General features: G+C 39.4%; 1 protein-coding gene across 3 annotated transcripts in view; it reads right to left on the reverse strand.

Annotated features, from left to right (window-relative positions):
- Nucleotides 1-8,218: 8,218 nt before the first annotated feature.
- TRIP11 (thyroid hormone receptor interactor 11) overlaps nucleotides 8,219-27,205 on the reverse strand; it is a 55,771-nt gene continuing 36,784 nt past the window's right edge. For all 3 annotated transcript variants that reach the window (XM_081146583.1, XM_081146582.1, XM_081146584.1), the window contains 6 exons: nucleotides 25,733-25,832; nucleotides 15,183-15,264; nucleotides 13,998-14,112; nucleotides 13,445-13,561; nucleotides 12,227-12,371; nucleotides 8,219-10,179 (listed from right to left, as the gene is read on the reverse strand). In XM_081146583.1, coding sequence (XP_081002709.1) covers nucleotides 9,959-10,179; nucleotides 12,227-12,371; nucleotides 13,445-13,561; nucleotides 13,998-14,112; nucleotides 15,183-15,264; nucleotides 25,733-25,832 — 780 coding nt within the window. In that variant the 3' untranslated portion in view covers nucleotides 8,219-9,958. The remainder of the gene's footprint in view (nucleotides 10,180-12,226; nucleotides 12,372-13,444; nucleotides 13,562-13,997; nucleotides 14,113-15,182; nucleotides 15,265-25,732; nucleotides 25,833-27,205) is intronic.

The raw sequence follows: 27,205 nt of genomic DNA on the forward strand, positions 1-27,205 counted from the left end.
AATAACAGTCCATAGTACCCAGGCTGCTTAACACCATCTCCTCCACCCCGTACTTGGATTGCTGATTTATTTTTTTTAACAGAGAACCAAGTTTTGCATGTGTCCCTGTTAAATTTTTATGCATTGTTCCAGAGCTTTTTCAACATGAATTTTACTCTCTAAAGCATTAAGTATCATTCCCAGCTTTGACAACTACAGATCTGCTGATGGTGACATTATTTGACTTCATCAAAACTATCAATAAAAAATGTCCTAGGACAGGTGCTAGAGTGAAGCCCTCTGTCCAGGTTGGCACCGATCACTCCTCTTCCTTCAACATGTCGGGGCCACTGCTGATTGTCTAACCTTAGAGTGCCACCAACTTCTCTCACTCAGCTTACACTTCCCCTTGACCACAGAGACTTGGTGGGAGACTTCACCAGATGTCCTGCTACCATAAAAACGAACATTATCGATAGCATTTCCTGACCCAGCATTTCTATTTTAAGAAGGGAAATGAGGTTTGTTGAGCATGAGCTGCTAGGTGACCCTTCTGGCTCCTAGAGATCATGACTTCCTTTTCTAAGTGCTCTTTCTACAGCGAGGAGATTTCTCCATTGTCATTTATGTTGCAAATATTTTCCTCGGTTTGTCTTTTTTACCTTTTAATCTATGGCATTTTTGGAAATGCATACATTTTACATGTCTGTGTATTTAGATGTCTTAATCCCATCCTTCATGGTTACTGCCCTCTGTGTCATGCTTATGTTAAACACATGTAAAGTTTAAAAATATTGGCTCTGTTTCTCTGGAGAATCTCAACAAAAACAGCACCCTAAGCAAGTTTTCAACCTTGCTGAGCTGCAGGTTTTCAGCTATAAAAGGGGGGCCAAAATACCATCATGGTGTTGTAAAGGAAACGGTGTGCACAAAGCGGCCAGCAGGTGCCAATGCACAGTAAGTTGTCTTATCTTTACCATGAGTCACTGGTCAGCCTATAGTGCAAGGAGGTGTGCATAGGCCAAGGGAGGGCCCAAGGAGGTGCCTGCACCAGTCTTGGGAATGTTAAAAAAGGACATTGCTGGAGGAGGTGACTGAGTCCTGAACTTTGTAAGTCATTTACTGGACCCCATTTTTAAAATTTTTTTTAAAAGTATATCTTTATTGATTTCAGAGAGAGGAAAGAAGAGGAAGAGAGAAAGATAGAAACATCAATGATGAGAGAGTCATTGATCGGCTGCAGCCCGCAACCCGAGCATGTGCCCTGACCGGGAATCGAACCCTGATCGCCTGGATCCTAGGTCGATGCTTAACTGCTGAGCCACGCCTGGCCGGGCTGGACCCCATTTTTACAAATGTGAAAACTAAGGCCCAGAGGGAGTAATATACCCAAGATCCTATCCCTAGAGGCAGAACAGAGCTTGGAATCGGATTTTTGAACTTCTGCCCCAGGATACCTTCTCCTATTACATTTGGTCTCTAACTGCACTCACTGCAACCAGCTTGCTCAAGGATGCCAGGATTTTCTGCACATACTTGGAATTCCCAGGAGACTCAGCGAATCATGAAAACACCTGGGCTTTTCCTATGGCTCGTTTTAACGGGCTGTGGTTTTAACATATAATCATGTGTAAAATATGAGAGCTCTACTATCGAAAAGACTTTAGTTTAGGCCAACACACTCTTTGCCATGGAGCCCCTCAAAAAAAATAGCTACTGGCAATCTTCTATTTGCTATCTCTGTTTCATTTTTGTCTGTTAATTTTCTGACGCTTAATATGTATTAGGGTTTGGGGCAAAGTTAATGTATATATATATTTAAATATATCTTTATTGATTTCACAAAGAGAAAGAGAGAGGGAGAGAGAGAAATATCAATGATGAGGGAGTCACTATTGATCGGCTGCCTCCTGCAGGCCCCCGACTGGGGACCGAGCCCACAACCCGGGCATGTGCCCTGACCGGGAATCAAACCGCGATCTCCTGGATCCTAGGTGGATGCTCAACCACTGAGCCATGCCCGGCAGGGCCGAAGTTAATATATTTAATAAAACTTTATAATAGTATGATATTCAAGTTACCTCATTTCCTATTTATAATACACATATGAGAGTGGCTACCAGATTCCTGAATTTACCAGACCAATAAAGTCAAGACCTTCAAAAATTAGAGGAAACAATATTATGTGGTCAACTTTTCTTTTTTATTATTAAAAGTTTTTTTTAAATTGATTTTGAGAGAGAGGGGAAAAGTGAGGGAGAGAGAGAAACATTGATGTGAGAGCGAAACATGGATCAGCTGCCTCCTACACACCCCCTACCGGGGATCGAGCCTGCAACCAGGGTATGTGCCCTGATTGGGAACTGAACCCACAAACTTTTGGTGCACAGGATGACACTCAGCCAACTGACCCACACCAGCCAGGGCTATGCTGTCAACATTTAATTTTGCCAAATAAATAAAAAATATTACAACTATCATATAGCATGTCACCATATTGCCTAAAAGAAAGAACTTTTACCACCACGTGTAGGACAGACCATGTAAGCTTCTCCATGTGTCCAGGTGGGATATCAAATTCAACAACATTCCTGGAGTTCAGGGACAGGAGAGGTACACATTATTTGATCCTCTCTACTCTCCTACAAAGATTGGCTCCTTGTTACAGTGTTAAGACATGTTATGTGAAAATGCTTCCAAAATAAAGCAAGGAAGTGGGTGGTGGTTCAGGATGAAATGACAGTTGCTAATCCGGAGTTGTTCATCGCTGAAGTGGGTGATGGGCACCTCGGTTCATTATTACTCTCTCTACTTTTGTGTCTGTGTTCAAAATTTTCTCTAGTAAAAAGTTAAAATTTTTTTTTAAAGATAACAGAGTATATAGCCCAGCCCACATGGCTCAGCGGTTGAGCGTGGACCCAGGATCCAGGAGATCACGGTTCGATTCGCCATCAGGGAGACGTGCCCGGGTTGCGGGCTCCATCCCCAGTAGGGGGCATGCAAGAGGCAGTTGATGAATGACTCTCATTGATGTTTCCCTCTCTCGCTCCCTTCCTCTCTGTCTGAAATCAATAAGGATATATTTAAAAAAAGAAAATACAGTGTAATGTTAAGACTTGATAAAGCTGGGTAAGGAGCATACACGCGTTTATCCTGTATCGTTTGAGCAGACTTCCCTTTAACTTTTGCATTTACGATCTGCTTTGAAGTTCCTGCGGGCTCACTCCAACCATTAGGCCCACCGTTTCTTTTGACTGCCTTTTTCCTGAGCATGGTTCACACTTTCTTTGCATTCTCATCATTCTCATAGTTGTTGGTTGAAATCTGGACGGTGTAGATCATATATAGCAACTATGGATTGTGATGTATACCTCTGGTTTTGTAAAATTCGGATTTAAACTGAGCAATCCGCCTTCCCCGCAGGAGGGTGTGGCTGCTGAGGTCTCTGCCGTTTTTATATTATTTGAATCCTTTACTCTGGCTTCCCGAGGTTGCTGCTGCAGGCTGAACGGTCAGCAGGAGGCTGTGCTCATTAAACACCTCGAGCCCACGTGGCTCCCGTGGTCGCCGCGGGCGTGTGTAGACTGAGAAATACAGGCCAGGCTCCAGGCTGAGCCCCCCCTGGCGCTCTGGGTTCCCCCTGCCCAGGGCTTTCTCCGCTCCAGGGGCTCCTCGTTACATTTCCACTGGCCAGCACTGCTCTACCTGGAACTGCAACCTCAGGCTAGCAAAGCTTTTTCTCCAGGTTTCCTTCCAAGTTCACCACTTTAACTGGCAAAGTCATGGTTTTTGCACAGCCCCAGCCCCCTCCGTGGAGGTCACCCCCCCTCCCCCAGGCAACAAAGCTGCTGGTTTTCAGATTGGCTGGTGCTAGAAAAACCAGGATGCTTGGGGGGTTTGGGGGAGTCCCAGGCAGGAAGGCTACAGACCCCAGTGGTTCTTACCTAAGGTCTAGAAGTTTTTCAGAAATCAACAATTTTCCATTTCTTGTCTGCAAAGGCAATTACCAGAGCCCACAAATGGCCGTTTTTGACCATGTTGGTTTATATACTTGCTTTTCGCAGGGAGGCCTGGCCGACCCCTTCGCACTGCCGTGGCCAGATGTCCATCCCTCCTAATACCCGCGTTGTCTGTTCCTGCGTGATTGAAACATTCGACACACACAGATTCAAGGATGGCAGCAGAAGTAAAACGACTTCCAGGGAAAGCTCACGTTTAAAGGAAAAACTGAAGAGGGAAAACGCTTTAAAAAATGGAAGTCCATTTCTCAGGTAGCAATTCTGTGGAGAATTGATTTTAACCATCAATATTTCAACACAGGCGCTGCAGTGGGCGAGCGGGATCCTAAAGAGAGCAACACGGGTTGAACACATACATCCAGACTGTTCCAGCAGGGAGCCTGCATGCGCGGGGCAAGCCAGATGCTCTAGGGAGACGACTTTGAAACGCTTCCAAACATTTTCAAAGACTACACATTCCATATATGTTTTCAAAAATAAAAAATGACCTCATTAGTCTAGAATCTGTAACTTTATCACCACCGCCCCATTTTTATTCAGGGAAAGTGCCTGAAACTCCCTTTTAGAAGGGGATTAATGTGTTAACTCAGAGGACACCATGGCGCTTTAAATACACTTACGTGGAAGGAGCTGCTTGGAAACCTGCAGCAAAGTTATGTTACTTTGCTTCCAATTCTTTTCTTTAAAAGAAATCATGTTTCCCTTCACCATCTGGAACGGACCTTGCCCTCTGGGAAATGTATTCATTCAAGAATATGCACTGATAGGAAAACCTCTCACAGTGTAACACCCTTCTCGTTTAAATGCCTTATATTTTACAAAAAAGAATAATCTACCTTACATTTTTAACAGTCCAAGGATACCTGGGAAACAACTTTACTGAGCTCTTGCATTAAGTTCACAAATATTTTCAATCCCTGAGATTTAATTTTGAGGGTCAGAAATCGTTCACTGAAGCCGGCCTGTTAGGGCTGAAAAGGGGAGTATGCCTGTCAAAAGTCACAGCTGAAAATGATCACAGTTAAAACATCATCAGAGTGCAAATTCTTAATTTCTTAACCCCAGAAGGGCTAAAATTTTGATGCACGGTAGTGGCCAAGGCAGAAAACAAACTAAGGGGTCAAACATTCGCCTTAAGTGATCCATTTATTAACATTCTTGAATTTTTCCTTAACTCCAAAACAAATATTGGTGTGTTTATAAAGGATTACTAACTTACTGGTTGTATTAAATTATGACAACAACATGCTGTCAAACCTTCAGCCGTGTCATATATTCACGTGACCTAAGTCCCAAGGACAGGAACACAAGTTGAGGTTAGTAACATTTTGTGTTCCATTAGACCCGGTTAGGGCCAGGGCCCTCTGACACTGACCCGCTCGCGGGCATCCTCCTGGTGCTGAGTGTCGCTTCCTCTGCCCACCAGGCCCCTCCGGCTGCCTGCAGGCCAGGCGGGCCCCCAGCCCTTCTCCCACTTCCCTAGTTCTGTGGGCCTGAGCCTGTCTCTCCCGCTTGACTGTGAATTTCTCCAGCCTGACCTTCCCCGAGACCCTCATTTTTAGCCCATCAAGTTCCCCGCCAGACTCACAGAAGAAAATTCCCACAACTTCCCCCACCCAAACCCACTTGCTACCTGCATCTCCCTCCCTCCGTCGCTCCAGTGCCAATAAAGGGGTCCCATGGCAGGCCGACGCCTCCATCGCTGTCCGGGTTCTGTGTTCCCCCTCCCCAGGATCTGCTCTCCACCAGCTCCGTCCCGTGAGCATTTAGCCACCGAAGGCTCCCAACCTAAACCAAGTGTCCCTCCACCTCCACCCCTTTCCTTCCTCTCCTGCCAGTGTCCTGTCCCCTCCAGTGTGGTTTCTCAGAAGCGTTGCCCACCGACACTACCTCCAGTTGCTCACCAGTCACCCAGCTGGGCTCGGAGCGCCGCTGCTCCCTCCCGCCCTCGGCCGGCCCTGCTCTAGGTCGGAGCCTACGCGGTCCGAGTCCAGGGCGCCTCCCCAAAGCTGCCCGCGGAGCAGCAGGCAGCCTGCGCTCCTGGCCTCTCCCTGCCTCCTCCGCACAATTCTTGGCTTCGGCAGCACCCCCACCTGACACTCTCACCCCCTTTTTGGCAGTGATAACCTCTCCTCCTGACGTCAGTATAGAACTAGATTTTATGGAGCTTTCTCCCCAGTGGCCCCTTTATCATTTAATAAATACTGTCCATGAATGTGTCACCTGATCCTTACCCCCCCATCCGAGTACGGCCTGGGTATTTCAGCGACGAGAAAAATCAGTCCCACAGTCAAAGCGATTTTGTTAAACTCACTTGTCCTCAACAGCCAAACAAGTTGAGGTTATAACATTTTGTATTCCACGAAAGCTGGTTAGGGCAAGGGCCGGCCGACACTGCACTTGCTGGCGTGCAGAAGAGGTCAAACCGATCCCCTGGCAACTTTAAAGCCCGTGTTCCCTCCGATGCTGCCATCACGGGAACAGGCACCAATACGCGGGTTCCCCATCTCAGAGGAAATGAAGACAGGACTGATTCCCTTGCGGAAACACCGAGGGCCCGATGACGCATAGCATCACCTCTGCACTAAACCCCAGGCTGGCTACAGCCTCTCGGATCCGCTTCTCATACGTTATCTTACGTTCAGCATCTATGGAACCGCTCGCACGGCACGTTTCCAGGGCCCCACAGCATCCCCGCGGCAGACATCCGGCCAGCACTTGAAGGCATTAGCTCCAGTAGTTGATCAACGGCTGCTATAAACAACATATGCAAGTCATTTCTCCCCCTTCTAAAGAAAAAGTCAGCAGCTGTTTGCTAAAAAATCTTTCTTTATTGTGGATGAAGACATTGCCAACTCACATATATCATTTTTATTTGGAGTATTTTTTGCCTTGCAGTGCTCCTGAGAAATTCAGAAATGCATTGACTTGAGCTCTATAAAACACAACCCAGTATTATGGTTGGGTTGTAAATTTCCCGCATTTAGTTGTTTCCCTAAAAAATCAAGACAACTTATCAATTTTAAGTACAGAAACCTTAATAAGTTAAAAAGTAAACACTGGCAAATAATCACAAATGTCAGAACATTAAAAGTGCCGTTATTTTTTCCATAGGAATATATAAAATAAATATCAAGTATAACTGACTTGATATTTACAAAATTAATTTTTTTGATGGAAGACGTTTTAAATACTTTGATATATGAAAGCTAATACTTTCATTAGCTTTAGAAATCAAATTCAAAAGTGTGATGCATAATAGCGCTTTCTAAATAATTCTCATCACTCCCGTCCCTGAGGACAATTTAAAATTGCCTCCTACTGATTAAATAAGTTATCTTTTTCTCCCTTTCGATTAACCACTAAAAGGTTAAAATAAACTGGAGGCTTTATTGAGGGGATATTTAATATTTTATTTTACTTGTTTTAAGGAAGTAAATTCTTTTCCCCATTTTTTCCCTTTTAAATCAATAATGGCAGGAACTAAAATTCAAACAGCCATATGATACAGAATTGTACTAAAATCGATTCAATGTCTGGCTGGGTTTTCTATTATAGTATTAGCAGTTGAAAACCATTAGGAATGTTGTGAAAAATTGTGGCAGCTAAAGCAAAATTCAACCACAAATTCTAGTAAGTTTGCAGAGAAGTAAACAGTAAAATTACCGTAGTTAAACTACTGCAGTAAATTACTGTTAGCAGTGCCCTACTGCTGACATTAGAATTATATGCTTCATCACTGTATGGCTGGTTACTAAGAAGATTCCTTAAGCAGATGGTTCATCTCTGACACAACTTAGTTTCAGAAAAGTAGATGAGTTATGTCTGGTTTAGATCAACAAACACTTGGTATGCATACCAGTGAGCTATAGTTCCAATGATGATACCACTGAAACATTAGGTACTACAGTTTCAGTTCAAGGTCACGTACTTAATTAAATAGCAGCCATGTAAGGTCATGCTGTCCACCCAAACAGCTTTCAAACTTATATTAAACTATGGGGTGAAGGGGGACAATCTGTTTTGAGTAGGGAAGGAAATACTTAAAATGTCATAAAAGGCATTTAAAATATGATGACACACTACTTAAATACTCACTACTTAAATTTCAATTTTCAAATTAAGAGAAAACTTTTTTGCATTTTCTATTTCTCCGAAATGAAGGGTCATGTCTTTTTTTTTTTAACTTATTAATTTTATTTCAGATGCTCCACACTGAAATGAAACTTCAATGGCAAGCGGTAAATAATTTAGGACAGTCAAGGGAAAGTATCTTTGAAAGAATCATCTAAAAACCCAAGGGTAATAATTTCATAAGGGAAATGAGCAAAACAGACGGGAGGCAGCCTGGCAGTTCTAATATAGAACCAACTGTACGACACCTCCCATTAGAGTACACTAGGTAAGAACGGCAATGTAATAAGTTAGCTAAGGGGACGGGGCGCTGAGAAGCAGCAGTGTCTGTCTCAGTTACTGAATTCCTCAGGAAAACCAGTTTTACCCATCAACACATAAAGACTTCTAATCTTCTAAATACAGTAGAAAGTATACAGTTAATCAGAGCAACATTTACAAATAATCAAGTTTAGCCCTGGCCAGAGCCAGACTATTTACATATTTGGGTTAGTATCATGCTCACCTCTCCTTGTTATACACGTTTCCATTTTAAAGGCATATTGAAACTTACAAAATTTGCAAGAAATGTCTTTAAATGTACAACTTCAACAACTAATACAAACATGAACACCCTGATTAAGTTCCAAGTCAGGATTTTTATGGTAGGTTTATAAAAATTGAAGAAATGCTCCCTTATTCCAAATTCCAAACACCTGGTGCTGGTGTTGCTGAAGTGATTCCACAGCCCCAGCGACCACAAGGATGCGAACGGACGAACCCTGGACTGCCGCACCTTCCGCTTGGACATCTCAGACAGGGCCGGGGGTGCCGTGGTCCGCGATACTGCTCATTGCAGTTCCACAAGTGCAGCTGTGCGATTCAACACTTGCATGAAAGTTGTGTGTGTGCGTAAGAAAACAACTAGTTTTGAGATGATACGTTTAAAAGATACCTTAGCTCTTAAAACCAATCATACGTCCACAGTATGCACCTGACAACAAAGAGAACTGCCGATACACAGAACAATCTGCACAGGCCCAAGGGCACTGCACTGAGTGAAAAAGTCAGTCTCAAAAAAGTGACATCCTGTATGATTCCATTTATATAGCACTCTTGACATGACAAAATCATAGAAATAGGAGAAGAGTTAGGGGTGCCAGATGTGAAGGGAGGGGCCAGGGAAGGAGGCGGCTATGACTATAAATGGGTGGCCTGAGGGGTCCTTGATGTACCTGTACCGTAGTGGTGGTCACACGAGTCTATACATGTGACGAAATTGCATAGAACCAAATACACACACATTCCAGGTCAGGACACCTGTCCTCCCAGACAACCTTGTTCTTGGCCTGTGTGCACGAGGTCCTCTAACGATGACTGATACACTCCTCAGGCCAATTTTCGGCACCATGCAGATAAGTCGCCACCACTATTTCCTTCTTCCTCTGCTTTTTCTTTCTTTTTTTGGTAAATCTCTTGATTGTCTTTAAAAGACAAGCCATATGTCTCTACTAGCTTAAATGAGCTTGAAAATCAGAGAAGGAAATAGAAAGCTGATAAGACAATTTTACCTATCTTTGTAAGTTAAGATAAAAAAATCAAATGTTTCTAGCCTAAATCAGGTCAAATCAGAGAAGGAACAAAAGCAGCAATATAGCAAACACTTCCTCCTGTGACACCTGCAATTTCTAAAAACATTAAGAATATTTTTATTAAATTTCAAGAAAGTACAACTGCAAACAAATACATGACTTTTTCCAAAAGGCCACTTTGTGATAAAGTACACACACTTAGTGTTCGTGGTTTCTCTAAAGTGCTATGCGTGTCGTCTCAAGCTCGAGAGTCATCTATTGCTTCAAAAGGTCCTTCAACACAACCCCTGCACTGTTGTCAGGCGACACTGGCAAAGGTGTGAATGTGGGCAACACGTCTGAAATGGGTTTCAAAAGAAGATGCCCAGGCCCACCAGGTCCAAGTCCAGCTGGGTTAATAAGAGGCACAGCTGCAGAGCGGGGAGCCAAGAACGAATTCACATCTGTTCTTCTACCAGACCTGGATTCTGTCGTATCTAAATGACAAAATGTGAATTATTTAGTCTCCTATATGTTATTTAATCAACACTATACAAGTGTTTGAGGTTCCCAGATTTGGCCCCTAAGTAAATTTAATTCGTACGCTGCTGGGTCCTGGATCCGACACGCAGGGTCCATGAAACAGAAACAGAAGGCCGAGGACCAGATGAGAAGGAAATGGGCCAAAGAGGAGAGCGGAGTATCTGAAGGTGTAACTAATACTTCATTAAACACATTAATATCGTCGTTGTGTACTTAAATACAAGTTCTATAACTGGTGAACTTGATTTACTACTGAAGGGGAACAAAAGTTTTGCGTTTTAGGACACTGATACTAAGCTGGGATTAGGACTCAGAAGGAAACGCGGAGCCTCCCGCCTTCCCGTCTGAGATGCGGGGGAGCCACCTCTGCAGGGAGGCGGCCCCGGGACGCTGCCTTACCGCTCTGACTGGAACTGAGTCTGGTCCATAGGAGGGCTTCGGGCGGGGCCTGTAGGCTCGATGCCCATGTGCCCAATGTACCTGAGTTGCTGAGCAAGGCTTTTCCTGCCCTGTGTGCTCCGCTCTTCCTCGACTACTGTAAACAGCCCGCTCACTCTGGAAATCTCAGACCCCTACCCGTCCCCCTTCTCTGTCGTCCAAAATTTCATATATACCCAATGCTGTCTGTCTTTGGAATTTTCATGCTTATGTGAATCCCCCCCCCACATATTAAAAACTTGATTTTCTCCTGTTATTCTGTCTGTTAACTTGATTATTAGCCCAGATAGAACTTAGAAGGTGGGATAAAACGTATTTTTTTAGCTCCTACACTACAACAAATCCAGGATTAAAGATTAAACTTTAATCCTGCAAACCTGGGACCAACTCAGAACATCAGTGGCTTTTGTCTCTGGTCAGCTCAAATCAAGCTGCACACAGGGCCTGGTCACTGAATGGGGGACGTAGGACGAGGGAGGAGAGGGAGAAGGGAAAGGGACCGAGGGGGAGAACAAGGGGGGTCCTGCCATAATGAATTTTTGAATCCTCTTTAAGATGCTACCACCTAGTGTAACAAGAAAGTGTTTTTAGTATAGTCTACACTTGTTAAAGTTAAGACTTTTCACTAAATTTAGCAGCCAAAATGTTTATCTAAACAAATAAATTTTACCACTTTCTATAAAAGTTCAGGAAAATATACCTGTCTAAGTGACTAAGCAAGTTTTTAAAATTTCAGAATACAAATTATTTAATATTTTATCCAAATTTAAGTATCTGACATGTGATATAAACTTAAGAGTATATTGTAACATATACCTACCTTTACAGTTCCACTAGCAAACAAGTTAGTCTGAATTAAAATGTAAAGATTTTAGGAAAAAAAGAGACCTTACACTAAAGAATCTGTTTGTAGTTTAAAGGATATACTTAAATTTCAACTCAAGGAATTTTACTGCATGCTAATATAGGGGATATGATTATAACAAGACCCTTATAAACTAGCGGAATAAAAAATTATGTACACATACTATAGTACCACCAAACCATTTGCTTCTAGGCAGATCTTTCAACATATGAGAACGCTTCCTAACATTCTTGGATGTCTAAGCCAGTCTATTAAACTACTCTTATAAATATTAACATACCAGGGTTTGGGTATTGAGCACACCACTTAGATTTTCACAGGGAAAAAAATCTTTTTCTAACTATAAACTACACTTCTCCAATTAGAAACAAGCAGCATCAGTGAGAAAGGCAAACAGATGACCATTTAAGCCCCTCTTCCAAGAATACTTCAAAGCGGCCTACACGGAGAGAGGACACTGACAGCAGCGCACAAAGGGAAACGCTTCCTGTCGTTTAAATTAATCTACGCTAATTAAACAGCAGGTTACCACAAGAATATATAGGAAATCAAAATATGATGTCTTATGGGAATTTTGGAAGAAGTCATTGCACATGTTCAAAAACATTAAAAATATAGTTAATATCACTATAAAACATGATCATAAATTAAACATTCAATTTTTTAAATTGTAGAAAAAGATAAATATCTGGCTTTACCTTTAAAACTTTCTGGTGCATTTGTATCTAGTTTTTTCCTCCTTGGGGAATCTAGGGGTTTCATATCATGAACTGAAAGCTTTGGTGGAGGGATAGACGGATGAGATTCTGTTTCTAGAAATTTAACGAATAGTTCTGAAAAAGACTAAGAAAAAAAAATTTGGGTTATATTAGGCAGATATTAAAATTGTATTCACTACAACTTAGAAAATATACTGGCTATTCTAATTAAATATTAAAAACTAATCATGCTATCTGACTCATTTCTTTATAAGCTTTATGAATAAGTGCTAGCACTTTACACAGGTATCAAGTAAAAACTTTAACTTAATAATCTTTGATGACAACACTTTATAAACCTATAGTCTGAATTAGTCACCTGCTAACATTTAGATTTCTTAAATCATTTTCATAACTGTTTACATACACATGAAAACTTATACCAACAGAAATAAGTATTAAACCCTAGCACGCAATCAACAAATACAGCAAAAGCTCACCAGTAATTTATCAGGTTAAAATAATGTAGTATAGGCCTTTCCTTTAAATTTTACGCCATCCCATTTAAAACAGGGCTTTATCTTTGGCAAGCTGTGGGTAGGTCACCTATTCTGTTTCCTCTTTATGAAAAAATAAAGAAGTAAGCTCCACATTCTCACAGTGCTACTCAATTCAACTGGTATTCATCTTCAGCCCACTACATAACAGGCATTACTTTTTGTGTTTATTAACTGCCTCCTCCTACCAGAGGAAGTTCGCTGAGGGCAGGCACTGTATCTGCTTTGCTGCTGCATCCCCAATGCTTAGCATTCTCAATGCTCAGGACAGCTGGGTACACAGCAGGTGCTCAATAAGTACTCACTGGCTCAATGATTAGGTAGATACAAACATGCATAAAACAAAGCCTCTGTCTTTTACGAATCTCTTAATTTAGTATGCCTGTAGCATCATGATCAAATACAAATAAAGGTAGAATTAATACTTTGAAAAGTAAAAGTACTATATAAATAAAAAGCTAAAATAAAACCTGTATGCAATAAACTTATTAAACTTGGCTTAGGATCCTTAAGCTAATACATCTTTGGATGTCAGCTTCTACAACTTCAAAATAAAAGGGCTGTATAAACTAACCTAAAAGAGAAGTCTGATTCTTGCAAATGAATAGGAGGAACAATCAGTTAACTATTCACATTCAGCAAAAATAAAATCGGCCCTTACCCTGTTAAACGCAGACTGCGGGTCTGGTCGCAGAGGTGTGTTGGGGACGCTTTTCGACCCTCCTCCCAGCCACCCAGCCATCCATCTGGTGACTCCACCCTGATCTTCATTCAACAACTGAAAATTATTTTAAAACAGAAAAGTGTTATCAGTACAAGAAAAGAAAAATAAAAACAAGTTTTACATAATTTCAGTCCAACTGAAAACATAATTTTCAAGTCCAATTCCTAGTAAATGCTTCCTACTGAGAGGCTGCAAATACTATGAAGTGTCCTCCCGAACGCTATCTTGAATAAAAGTGGAGGGTTGTCATGTCTTAAAATTTCCTCTTTTCTGATAAGAGAGGTGGTGTGTAAGTTACAAAACATTTAGGTTAATATTATACAAACTGCACAAGTCCACCCCTTCACTGTAGTAGGAAATGATTCCACTTTCAAATTGATGAGAAAGTTGTATTCAGGAAAAGTTATACAACATATAGTAAAAGAAAGTTTTATCTGATGCCCTTTTTTAGTTATAAATGTATTCAGAATGACTTTCATTATTCAGTTACCTGCTCCATTTCCTCCCTTTTGATGCCCAGGACGCTCCCCATTAATCGTAACACTTCATGACGCTGGTTTTTTGGTGTGTGAAAATGTCCAATGAAGAGGTTTCTCATCAGGGTTCTACGAAAATGAAGGCAGAAGCAGCTCAAGCTCACTCAGCAAGCTCTCCCAATATTTAGTGTACCAAAATAATAAATATGTACTAAGCATATAAACATTTAATTAGACTTAAATACTTAATTGTGAAAAATACTAAACAGTAATATATTTTAAAGTAACATTTAAAACAATCTTGTCATGTCTAATTAAGAGTATTTCAAACAACCCAAAACGTGTACCCAGCAAACAGCACTTATTAGGGACCCGCTTTCTTCAACCAAATAATCAACTGAGATGGTGACCATGAGCAATAGCCAGCACCTGTCTGCACTGATGTCAACCCTAAGGAGAAACTTCAGATTTTTCCCTCCCCACTTTAAATGGTGATGATAGTTCATATGCTTAGTGGTTATGCTTATATTTCCCCATTCACACTTATTAAAAAGTTGCTAATAATATGGAAATCTTTAAAATATTAATTATATACATATATAGATTTCAGATCTAATACATTTTAGCAAAATATGTTCATTTAAGGACAGTAAAAAAGAGCAAAAAAGCCCTGGCCAGTGTGGCTCAGTTGGTTGGGGTTGATGGGGCATTGTCCCATGCTCCAAAGGGTTTCCGGTTTGATTCCAGGTCAGGGCACATGGCCAGGTTGCGGGCTCAATCCCCAGTAGGGGGTGTGCAGGAGGCAGCCGATCAGTGTTTCACTCTCACATTGATGTTTCTCTCTCTCTCTTCCTCTCTCTCTCAATAATAACAATAAAAATCTTTAAAAAAAAAAAAAAAAAAAAAAGAGCAAGAAAGAATGGTAAGAATAAACTTTTTCTTTTCTAAGTGTGGTGATATTTTAACTCTTCCATATGGTTTTAAGAAAAAGAATTTGAGCTGGAAAAACCTATTTAAAAGCCAAATGAAGAAAAATTATTACTGACCCTCATTAAAACTACCTACATCTCACCACTATATAAAAAAAAAGGTTTTTAAAAAAACCTAATCACATATAAACATCTACATGTAGCATGTACAAGTTTTTACCATAAAAGTAATCTTCATAAAATATATAAAAGTTAAAAGGCAGAGCATACTTGTCTACTTTTCCTTCTGTGCTGTTTACTAAGTTCATCAATTTCTTCTGTACATCATCCAGCATTTCTTGTTGGAGCTCATCTGTTTTAAAACATGTGAATAAAAGATAGTCATTAACTGATTAAAATAGTCTGGATGAATATGTAATGAGATTTAAGACATCTTTACTGTGAATTTCAAATATATATACTTATTCTAATTAAGAATATTCAATTACTTCCATCTCATCTCTTCTTCGGGTTAGTGGACTAGGTTTGCTGGTACAGAATTTACCTAGAAGCTAGAGTATGCATCAATTCACATGGTTTACCCCCAATAAAGTAATCAATTCTTTGGCAGAAAATGTAAAAACCAAAGAAAAAGGTTTTCATTTGCTTCAGAAACTTAATAGCAAAGAGGAGATTTTCACTATTGCTTTCTTGCACAAAACATTTCCAGAGCCCTCTTTAGTAGAAGAAATGGAAGGACAATTTTAGATTTTCCTTTTTCCATTTTCCTGGCTGGACTCTGATTCTTGGTGAGCTAAGAAAAGCATCTAACACAACTAAGACCACAGCTCAGGATGTAGCTGATAGGGCAAATTCTGGGGTAAATAAATTGCAAAACACAATTTATATCACCGAGTCTAACAAACTAATTGAGATACTATAATTTGTGACAGATTCAGAAGGATGCTTGGACTACTTTATTTTAAAATTCTTATTTAAAACGTAAGTAAAATCTGTAAAATCTTGGTGGAATAGTTTGAATTTAAGCAGTATTAAAAGCAAAGTCTAGATTTCAAAAGGAAATGCTCTGTTCATAAATCCAACCATGCCACAGGGCCAAGGATTCCTAGACTAAGGAACTCTCAGCCAAACCCATGAAGTCTGCACCTATTACCTCAGAAACGAACAGTTTGGGCTGAAGGAGATGCTTATTAACTTCAAGCTAGGTTACAACTTTCATTCTCAGAGAAAGGAAGGCTGCACTACAGCAGAGCTCCATTTCGCAAATCAGGAAACACCTCCATACTCTACACTCGGACATCTCCACAAACCTACTCTTTGAGTGATGCTGCATTTTCCTAGTAGTAGCTGGATACAAGTTCCCTTATCAGATATATGACTTGCAAATATTTTCTCCCGGTTCTGTGGGCTGTCATTTCACGTTTGTGGTGGTATCCTTTGAAGTACATATTTTTCATTTTGTTGAAGTCCCAATTTATTTTTGTTTTCACTTGTGCTTTTAGTGTCATAGTGAAGAAACTGCTGCCTAACTCAACATCACAAAGATTTATTCCTATGCTTTGTTCTCAGGGTTTTACAGCTTTAACTATAACATGTAGGTCTTGACCCATTTTGAGTTAATTTTTGTGCATGGTGTGAGGTAGGGGCCCGATGTGCTTCTTGTGCATGTGGAAATCCAGTTGTTTCAGCACCATATGTTGAAAAATGATTCTTTTGGCATTCTTGTTGAAAATCTTGACTATAAAGGTATAGTTTATTCTGGACTTTCAATTCCCAATGCAAGAACTTCTGCAAATGATTTTTCTTTGCCTGGAAAGCACTTTTCCTTTGGCACTACCTACAACTCCTAGTCCCCCCTTCACGTCTTAGTTCCCAGGTCACTTCCTCAAAAAAGTTCTCTCTGAATCTTACAGAATGATTTAGATCCATTTGCTTTATGTTTTCATTCTGTCGGGACAATGCCTAAAATTCTGACTTACATATAGTACTAAATGTATACAGAAAATATCCAGTTTAACTGTTTGCAATGGCTTATGGGTTTTCTAAATTGCAAAAATCTAAATTGCAAAATGTAATTCATATAATAGTCTAACTTTACCAAAATAGAGATGGTTGCCATAACCATATTATAAAAGTGAGGTTTGTGTTTGGAAAATCTACTACAGTTTCCTTTCCTGTCTTTCCAGTACGAAATTTATGCTTGGACATAAAAAGAGACAGAAAGAGAGAGGAGACAGAGAGAGAGAGAAAGGAGAGGGGAGGGGGGGAGGGAGGTAGAGAGAGAGAATGAGAACAAGACTATTATTAAAATTGGAGCCAGTAAAATACATTTTAGATTCTTAATGTGCACATATGTAGTATGAACACATGGTACTTTTGGGCCTTTTCTAGCACTACATTCTGAATATAAATAGAACTCTCAATGATTCAGAGGAAAAACAGCAAATAAATGAACCATGCTGAATTAACCATTCTACTCACGAGCTAAAGGCAGAGCCAGAGTACAGATGGGCAGTCTTTTCTTTCTCTCCTCCCCAAGGCTCCAGAAAGGTAGCAGAGAAACAGGCCAAACTTATCCTATCCCTACCTTTCCTTCCTCTGAGATTTCCCTTTTCCTATCTACTTTCCTCTAAAATTAATGATTTTTATGTTGATTACATGTCAAAATGACATGTCTAACATATTGGGTTATATAAAATATATTTATGAAAATTAATTTCACCTGTATCTTTTTACCTTTTTAATGTGGTTACTAAGAAATTTAAAATTATACACGTGGCTTGCATTATTTTTGGACAGCACTGCTTTGAAGCATAACCAGGATATAGCTACCACGCTATACTGTCTCTTCTTAAAAAAGAAAAGACAAAACTGAATGGTAGACATATTCAGAGTAAAAGTCACAAAGCAAAGAGCTGATTCTGATAAAAATGATTTTAGTAAAATAAATTAGAAAAATATAACTTTGCTCTATGAAAAATTGATTAGAAAATCTGTCTTAATAAAGTCTGTCAAAAGTATTTTCTTAATGAAAATTCATTAATATTGACATAAACTTGATTAAAGTCTCTGTGTTCTGAAAGGTAGGGTCAAAACATCCTTAAGGCCAAAATACCAGGGTAAACATTTCTTAAACTCACTATCAGAATGCAAGTTAGTCCTGAGCTAATGTGATAGAGAACTGATAACTGCATATTCTTGCAGGCTGGCACAGGATTGTTTCAAATCCAAGAAGTAGTTTAAATGTATTCTGATAATTGAGCCTAGAAAAAATCCTCAGAATTTGGGGGAAGAGGTTGGAAGGCTGGTATGAACTAGGAAAGGTTTAAAAAAGTAAAAGTCAAGTACTGACTTAAAGGTCCCTACAGACTTTCTTTCTCTCCAGACATCTTTACTCTCCTCCCATCAGATTCTGAATATTTCTCCACAAAACCTGAACCCTAATTCAAACCACAATTTGAAATCAGAACTGTATTTATATGGGCAGGCAAAAGTACGGTTATTCAGAAATGGGTTTTTAGCCAAATACAACATCCCTGTGAAATAATCTAACATGCCAAAAAAATACTTTGGAAGTTAGAGAGAGGGAGAGAGAGAGAGAGGGAGGGAGGGAGGGAGGGAGGGAGGGAGGGAGGGAGGGAGGGAGGGAGGGGGAGAGAGGCGGGGTACACTTTAAGGTTGAGCAATAAAGCAACTGAGATTTAGTCTAGTTTAGGGAAGTTACTCTGAAGACACGACATCCTAAAACCACATCACAGCCTCTTCCCTGTAATGCCTAGCGATGGCACCATGATCTTCACCACTTGGTTTAACATCAAAACTGAACATAAAATGTGATTGACTACAACAGATTAGCACATCATAATTTTACATTTTATTTGTGATTAGGAACAATGCACTATAATACCATTTTCACAGAACATTGTAAATTAAGTCACACCCCTTACAAAGTCATTTGGCTATTTCATGACTAAGCTCTCTTGGACTAGACTCAAGTCAGTTTTAACAGTCACCTGACTGAGAAAAGAATGGTGGCTGGAGCAGGACTTGAGAGTCAGAAGACTGCGTAAGAATTATGACCCTGTCACGAGACCTGGATATGAATCATGGTTCTGCGACCAAGACTAGACTTTGTTGCCTATTTTATAAAATGAGTGTGCTTATCTCAAAAGATTTTTAGAGAGTCTGAGTGATTAAATGTGACTTTTCTAAATAGGAAAGTACTATATAAAGCATTAGTACTCATTCATCTGATTTCTTAAAATATCATCTTTCAATCTAGCCCTAAACAATATCAATAATACATATTACTTTAGTTAACATTAACATTGATAATTTTTCCTCCATTTTGTAATCTTTACAAACCAAGGCAAAGGAATCAAAAGAAGGAAGAAAACATGTTAGAAAGATTCCATTTATAGATATTTCCGTAAACTGGGTCTTGTGTCTTACTTGCACTGGTTACCTAAAAAATAAATTTAAATCTAATAGAAGAAAATTTAGCTTCTTTATTTAATTAAATATAATCAAACCAAAAGCTAGAAATTAGATGGTCTTTTTATCACAGAATTTCAACTTATACAAGATGACTTTCATTGTAACACCAAATAATATTTTTAAAAGGAATCTTAGCCCGGCTGGAGTGGCTCAGTTCGTTGGAGCATCATCCCACGCACCGTAAGGTTCCCAGTTTGATTCCCTGTCAGGGCACATACTTGGGTTGTGGGTTCAGTCCCCAGGAGGGGTGCATACAGAGGACAACCGATAGATGTCTCTCTCTCTCTCCCTCCCTCCCTCTCTCTAAAGCATGTCCTCTGGTGAGGATTAAAAAGAAGAAAAAAATTAAAAGACATTTTATATTTATTTACATTTGCTTTGTCTTTTAACTCAATTCTTTCAACCATATCAGATAGAATTTTAAGGTGTAGAGTGCATGCTGAATACTTTCTTGTTCCATAATTATAATTATTACTAGATCAGAATCAGCGATTTAACTGAAATAGCAATATTGAGGTCTACTGGATTATTTGTACAGTTAAAATAAGAATTACTATGTGTATTTGAAAGAGATTTTATATAAATTTTTAATGTAACCAGATCAAATTTATTCCTTCCACCCTCTTCCCTCAAATCCTTTAGTAGGACTTCTGTATGGCATATTTTGTACTGCATTTTCCTTCTTTTTTTAAATTTTTTTTTTTTTAAATATATCTTTATTGATTTCAGAGAGAGGACAGGAGAGGGAGAGAGAGAGAGAAACATCAATGATGAGAGAGTCATTGATCAAGCCTGCAACCTGGGCATGTGCCCTGACCGGGAACCAAACCCCGATCGCCTGGATCCTAGATCGATGCTCAACCGCTGAGCCACGCCCGGCCAGGCTGTACTGCATTTTCTATATCAAATTAAACATTTTTAAAATGTGAGTCAAGTTATATATTTAATTTGTAAAGATTCACATAGCCCAGCCACATCCCCCGAAAATGATGGCAATTTTGTCAGTGAAAAATCAAGTCATTGTAATAATTTTGCCACTTATTGAATATCATCATCACTATAGAAAATATACTAATGACAAAGGCTTTCTAGGCTGCAGACTGGACCTTACCTCCTTCCTGAAAACTCCCAGTTGCAAATCAGTACAGAGTAAATCTGGCCCCCAAAAGGTTATGTTCAACCCACACAGGGTTTTTGGAAAAACTTGAATTAGGTGTCACAATAAAAAAAACTGGACTATTTCACATAAAAGTCTACATTTTCAGTGTGTCTTGAAAGAGCTGAAGATTTGGCAACACTGGGCCCACATTCCTGCATGGCAGTAGTTGACAGGAGCCGAGAATTTGCTGCCCCCTAAAAGAAACTCTCCAATTCACCATAGTCTCTACTCAGTCCTATTTGCTCTTTTATATCACAGTTTGGGCCTCAGTTTACAATTTGTGTTTGTGACCCACACTTACAGTATTTCTTCACATAGCAACCCACTTCCACCTCTGTCCATTAGTACTCCACACCAACATACCCAACCCCCTCACACTCCTTTGGTCATTACTAGTTCACCAGATCTTCAGCCAGTTTCCATATTATATCACATAGTTTCACATGAATTCCGTCCTCAGTCTAGAATGTTCTTCCCCAGCTCCTGGCCTGCTTAGTTATACCTATTCATCATTCAAGTGAGGCCAAGTATACCCTTCACTAGCCTTTTCTACCCTTTCATGCCACCATTACCAAGTAGAATGGATTGCTCCTTCCTTTCTAAACAATGTGGCGAATGTATGTGATTAAATGCAGTCTTCCCCTTCATGCCTGACTGTAAACCTTCTGAAGGGAGGACCTTTGTCCCCTATCTTTGTATCTCTAGTGCCTATTTTAGTGCTTGGTATACAATAGCAAACAATTAACTGTTGATAAATAAACGAAAGAGTGATTTTTCTCTGGGAAAGGAGATAATCTGGGAAGAACAGAACGGGACAAAACAAATAAATGATTTATGTTCTGAATTATTCATCCATATGAAGGAAAATACACAAAATATATTAATTTAAAACATTCTCATCTCTACATAATCTACTTTTTCCTTTATACTTATAAGAGTTAATAAAACACACATGTGAAAATATAACCATTAAGTTGAAAAGGGCTTAATTATTTATCTAACTGATATAACCTTTTTTTCTCAACTAAAATTTTGGCATTGTGCAGTATACCCAGATGTTTATGTCGTCACAAATAATGTTTTTAACCATTTATGGCAATTCAGAAAACTGCATCTGGTATTTCTTATATGTTTCCTCTAAAATCACCACTTCTGCCAAAAACATCTATAAAGAAATCCCTCAAAAGGTTTGGGTAACAAAGCGTCTGGGAATGTATTTGGCCTATGTTCAACAGGACATTATATGTTTTCTTGTATAAATCATGTCCTGGAAAACGGAATGTCTTTATTTAAAATAAAAACTCTAGCATCCAGCACCCAAAAAGTAGTTCCATAAAAAATATTTTAAACTTCTCTTATATTTGTAGTTTTAACTCACTCCTGTTTTTATACTTCATACTACAGCAGGTTTACTGGGTCTCATTTTTACGTCCTAGGTTTTCTTTAAAAAAACACTCTAAGGAAATTTTCCATTCTCAACTCATAGAAGACTTTTCTAAAAAGCAGTCACCAAACTTTCCCTAAAAAAAGAAAATAGCAATTATGGGGCCCTTTAAGATATGGGTATAAACTAGCAGACAGGCCAAAAGATTTTCCCGATGCTAGAATCAAAACTTGTATTGTTTATGGAAACGTATTTTTCTTTGTGTACCACGAAATTCACCACCCTTTGGAATGATAGTTATCAAAACAGAAACCATTTTGTACTTTCTACTTCAATTCTATGCCACCACCTTCACCTAAGCAGGAGCCTGTTTTAAGAATGACGGTGAAGGACGGGACATGGAAGAAGGAACACGCCCAATCTGGCCGCAGACGGAGCAAGGTGACGGTCTTTCAGTAGGCCCGCCACAGTCCCGGTCCCACAGGTGTGTCTTCCCGTGAACGACAGACAATTCCACAGAAATTATGGGCACTGGTCAACTCAGAAGTTAATGAAAAGACACTGTCATATCTATTTCATTTTAAAGAATCAATAAAAATGTAGGACGACATGAAGTCAGTCTTTGGAACTATACTGAAAAATAATACTTTCCAGTAAAATGTTGCAAGAATAATCTCTAAAAGGAAGGAAAGCACTAAGTCTTCTACCAGCCAACATTACCTAGTAAAATACAGCAGCACTGATATCACCTTAGGGTCTTCTTTCCTTGTTACTTTCCCTTAGAGAGAAAGAAGTTCTTCCACTGTCAGGGTGAAAGCCTGACATTACTGGTGCAGGCCTTGCTCCTGCCCCTTACTGGGGTTCTTGAGGAACTAAATAGGCACTGTCTCAGGGGCACTGTTGTGCACTAGTGTCTGAAATTATGAATCTGTGGTGTACCTATACTCTGTGTCACTTCCCTGAAAAAGGGATCCTATCTAATATCTCACGCAGCATCGACAATGAAGCCAAGTAGTTGGTTCTCATCAAGTATTTAATGCCTGATAGGGCATCTTCCTACTTTCCACCAGGGCCTGTAAATACCCTGAACTCACAGGCACAGTCACATGTATATGGCACTAACCATTATGTGTTCTAAGAACAACTGAAATCATCAATCTGCCGTTTTAGTACTGGTAGTATATACAATAGCTCCCTTTTCATGTTTGACCGGACTGAATCATCTCATTTCTGGTAGCAATGACATAATCAGCATTTTGAGTAAAATATCACTTTTTAAAATGAGTTTCCTAATATTGTTTAAATGTTGAAACTGCATATCAACTAATCATCAGTCTACAGATGCTTAGAAATAAAACAATACTTTGCCTCCATGATTCAAGTCCCTGTACTTTCTTGCAACAAAAGCCAATCTGTCCTTTTCAAAATTGTTTCTCCTGGCAAATATTTTTGCTGTCTGGCCAAGTTTTGTGTTAAAAATAAAGTACAGTATTACAACATCAATCAACATTTAAAGTACTTAATGATCTATGAGAGAAAATATACAATGATTCTTTTCAAACAACCAAGCCAATCAAACTTTTAGTTATATTATCAAATCAAGAGTAGCTTTGAGAAAATAAAATCACATTTGTGTTTGGAGATATAAAAGCAGTATCAAGCACTTAGGTAATAAAAGAAAACAGAATGTTAAGAAGAGCTGTAAACGGCAAGAACAGCTTAAAGATATAACAGAACTCTCTCTACTCCCCTTCCTGTCTATGCAACATTGGCCTTTTGCCTGCCCTTTCAAATACCAGTTGTATAAGCATAATTAGGGCTTTTAATATAGCTAATACTGACTCTACAAAATAAGTCCAAAGCTGCTATACATTTATAATGAATATTAAGTGTAATTTTTTTTACATGAATAGGGACCTACCTAAGCCTTGTCATTTATAGTCGAAACCTAAATATATTCTAATACCACTAGGGGTAAGTAGTGCAGGGACTCTGATAATATTTAACAACTACAGTAAGTCACAGAATTTTTTGTCTTACCATTATCTACTGGGAATGACTCAGGTGGATGTCTAAGAGGAGATGTGGCCTCAGACATTCTAATAGCATGTCATACAACACTGAGTTGTCACAGACCGAGGAGCTGGTTCAGAATACTGCCTTTTCACCTCCATTAGTTAGCCCTACCCCAAGATAGCAATTCTCTGGCTAGTGCCTGAGGTGCCAGTGTGTTCCCTCTGAGTTGCTCCTGTCTTCAGATAACGCTGTAGCTGCGCTGGCCTTCAACCTAACTAGACTGTTTTTCCAACGAACACGCCTCCAGATAAGAGCAACCATTTCAACACTGAGGGTACAACAGAGAGGATACTGTTCTTCTTCAGAGGAGATGGAGATACACAGAACATACAGAAGTCACACTATAAAGAGCCATTTTCCTGACAGGAAGAAAGACAGTAACATGGGAAAAACACGAACTTTGGTCAAGGGTAAAACATCAGAGTTCAAATTTCAGCTTCTTTATCTTATAAAATGGAACTAATACTGCCTACTTTAAGTTGCTATAAAGAGTAAACGAAATAAGATTAAATATACAGTAAATGTTACATAAAATGTCCATGATACTCAATATGTAATAGTTCGCTTGTTGCCAATGTCCAGGCCCTCTAAGAGATTTAGAATTCCCAAGCTAGTCAAGTCTTACAAAGTAAACAGAGGACTTTTAGTTGGCCAGTAATCTGCCTCAGAATCAAGTTATCTCAAGGAAAATTACCTAACATACCTACCTTATCTTTTGTATTTCTAAAATCTCTTATCTCCTGTCTCCTGCTGGATTAGGCCCACTTACTCTGGCTTGTCCTCTGGTATCCATGCTGCAGAGGGTCTCGCCTGCTTACCTCCTTAGCATCCAAGTCACTGTTTCTGTTGTCTGATAGTATCTCTGCTATGCCATCGCCTTCAGGTTCTGCCTGTTTCTAATTTCTATTTTATTTTAGGTGGTACTTAATTCCTTAATTGTGTGCCATGGTGCTACTGTGACTAACTCAGACGCCTAAAGTTGCTGCACTTCTAGCTTCCCATATCACCTTCTGATAACCGTAAGTCGTTACCTACTAAATGCAGCCCTAGAATAGCTTCAACTTCCTGGGGACCCTTTAATCAGAGATTAAATGAGGACATGCCATCTTTGTCAGAGATCAGATTCAACAAAGTTCTTAGGAACTGCCTGATTTTCTGAGGCCCAATTCACAATCCTAAGCACAGGACTCAACTTATGGAACTGACAGGGCTTATGAGAAACCTTACAAGCATCAAAAAATACATGATGAATGGCCTTTATGTAAAGCACCATCTATAACCATAAAAAGCTAGTTATGCCCAGACATTCATTACACAAAAAGTAACTTTTACCTGACGATATTGCCCCTTCTAACACATCAGATGGCTTTAGGTAGGATGAACACAGACTGATTAGGGAGAAGTCAAACATAAAAAAATCAGGTAAATCAAATTGATCCCCTTGATGGTCAGCAGGGTCACAGCCACCACAACTGGACAGCCTCACCACCAAGAAGACTGACTGGACAGCAAGGCCAACTCATGAGTCTGGTTTCACTAGGACCACATTCGAACAGAAGCAAGCTGGTTAACAGGAGGTGGAAACAGAAGTCACCACCAAAGGAAGTTGGTCTCACACAACTGCACCAACAGGTGGGGGAAGACTACATGGGACTCAACACTACTAGTGTTGTAGAAAAAAGAAAGGAAAAGAAAAAAACCTACTTTGTTTTTTAAGTTGTTCAATTTGTTCTTCCTTTAAATCTAATTGCTCTGTGAGTCTTGATGCTGAATCCAATGCAGCATTTGCTTCATCCAGACGCTCCTGAGGAAGGAAAGTTCATTAAAAAGCAGCATGTAAAGCCCTGCCAGGCAGCTCAGTTGGTTAGAGCGTCATCCCAATACGCCAAGGTTGTGGGCTCGATCGCTGGTCAGGGCACATACGAGAACAAATAAATAAAAAATAAATAAGTAAAAAGCAGCATGTGAAAACTCACAAACTACAGGGCTAGAAACGTCTTAGAGTCAATTGACCCTTTTCATTTCAGCTGATGACCTGGGGCTAGAGCAGGTAACTAAGTTTCAAAGGCAGAACTCACCGTTTACAACACAAACTGTCTCTTTCAGAGGAACTAATCAGAAAAGGAGGCTACTAAAGAAAACGCTGCGACAAAAGTTAAAAAAAAAAAAAAAGTGACAACAGGGAATAAAAGCTACAAAAAGCAGATAAAAAAGTCAAGATAGTAACAAATGTTCTTTTAAATTTTCCTGAGCCTGATGGGTATAAAGTGATGTTTCATTATTACTTTTTACTTCCCTAACTACCAGTGAATCTGAGCATTTTTTCATGATTACAGGACACCCAGGTCTGCTCTTCTGTGAAAAGCTCTTCACACATCATCTGATAAGCTGACACTGCTCACATATATCCCATGGCTCAGCAGTTCCGATCAAGATACACACCTGAAGGAAACTCCTGTACCTGTGTACCAGACGACAGAGACAAGGGAGTTCCTAACCACACTGTTTGTGTAGCAGATAATGAAGATACCTTCATCAACAAAACGAATAAGTAAATTATATATTCACGTAATGAATAGAGCAGTAAAAGTAACGAACCATCTACACACAGTAATGCGTAGTAACATGGCTGAAACTCATGAACATAATACTAAGCAAAAATGCAAGTCTCAGAAAAATTATTCAATTTATATATAGTTCAAAATTCCATTTATACAGAATTCAAAAATATGCAAAACCAAACAATATATTGTTTGGAGATACAAATCTATGAGATAAAACCATAAAAAATGACAAGGGGGTGATAAACGTAAGAATCTGGAATAGGAGGTGGTAAGAATGGGATGAGATGAGGGGAGGTACATAAGGGACTTCAAAGGACATCATTCTATTTCTTACACTGGGTGGTGAGTACGTGGGTATTTGCTGTATTGCTATTCTTATATTTTATACATATTATACATAATATTCCAGCCACTAAATATTTAATATTTTCAGAACTTTACAGGAAACACGGCTTCACTTATTTGGAATATTAATGTGCCTGAACAGCATGACAGGTAAACAAATTTTATTTTCCACCAGCTATCACCAGCCTACTTATAACTTAGAAAAGTTTATCTTAAATCTAAAAGCAAGTAACTATGGAGTCATCTCTCTTCATAAAGGTTCATTTTA

This window comes from Miniopterus schreibersii, assembly GCF_964146895.1.
Source record: "Miniopterus schreibersii genome assembly, chromosome: 1".
Taxonomy (NCBI): Eukaryota; Metazoa; Chordata; class Mammalia; order Chiroptera; family Miniopteridae; genus Miniopterus; species Miniopterus schreibersii.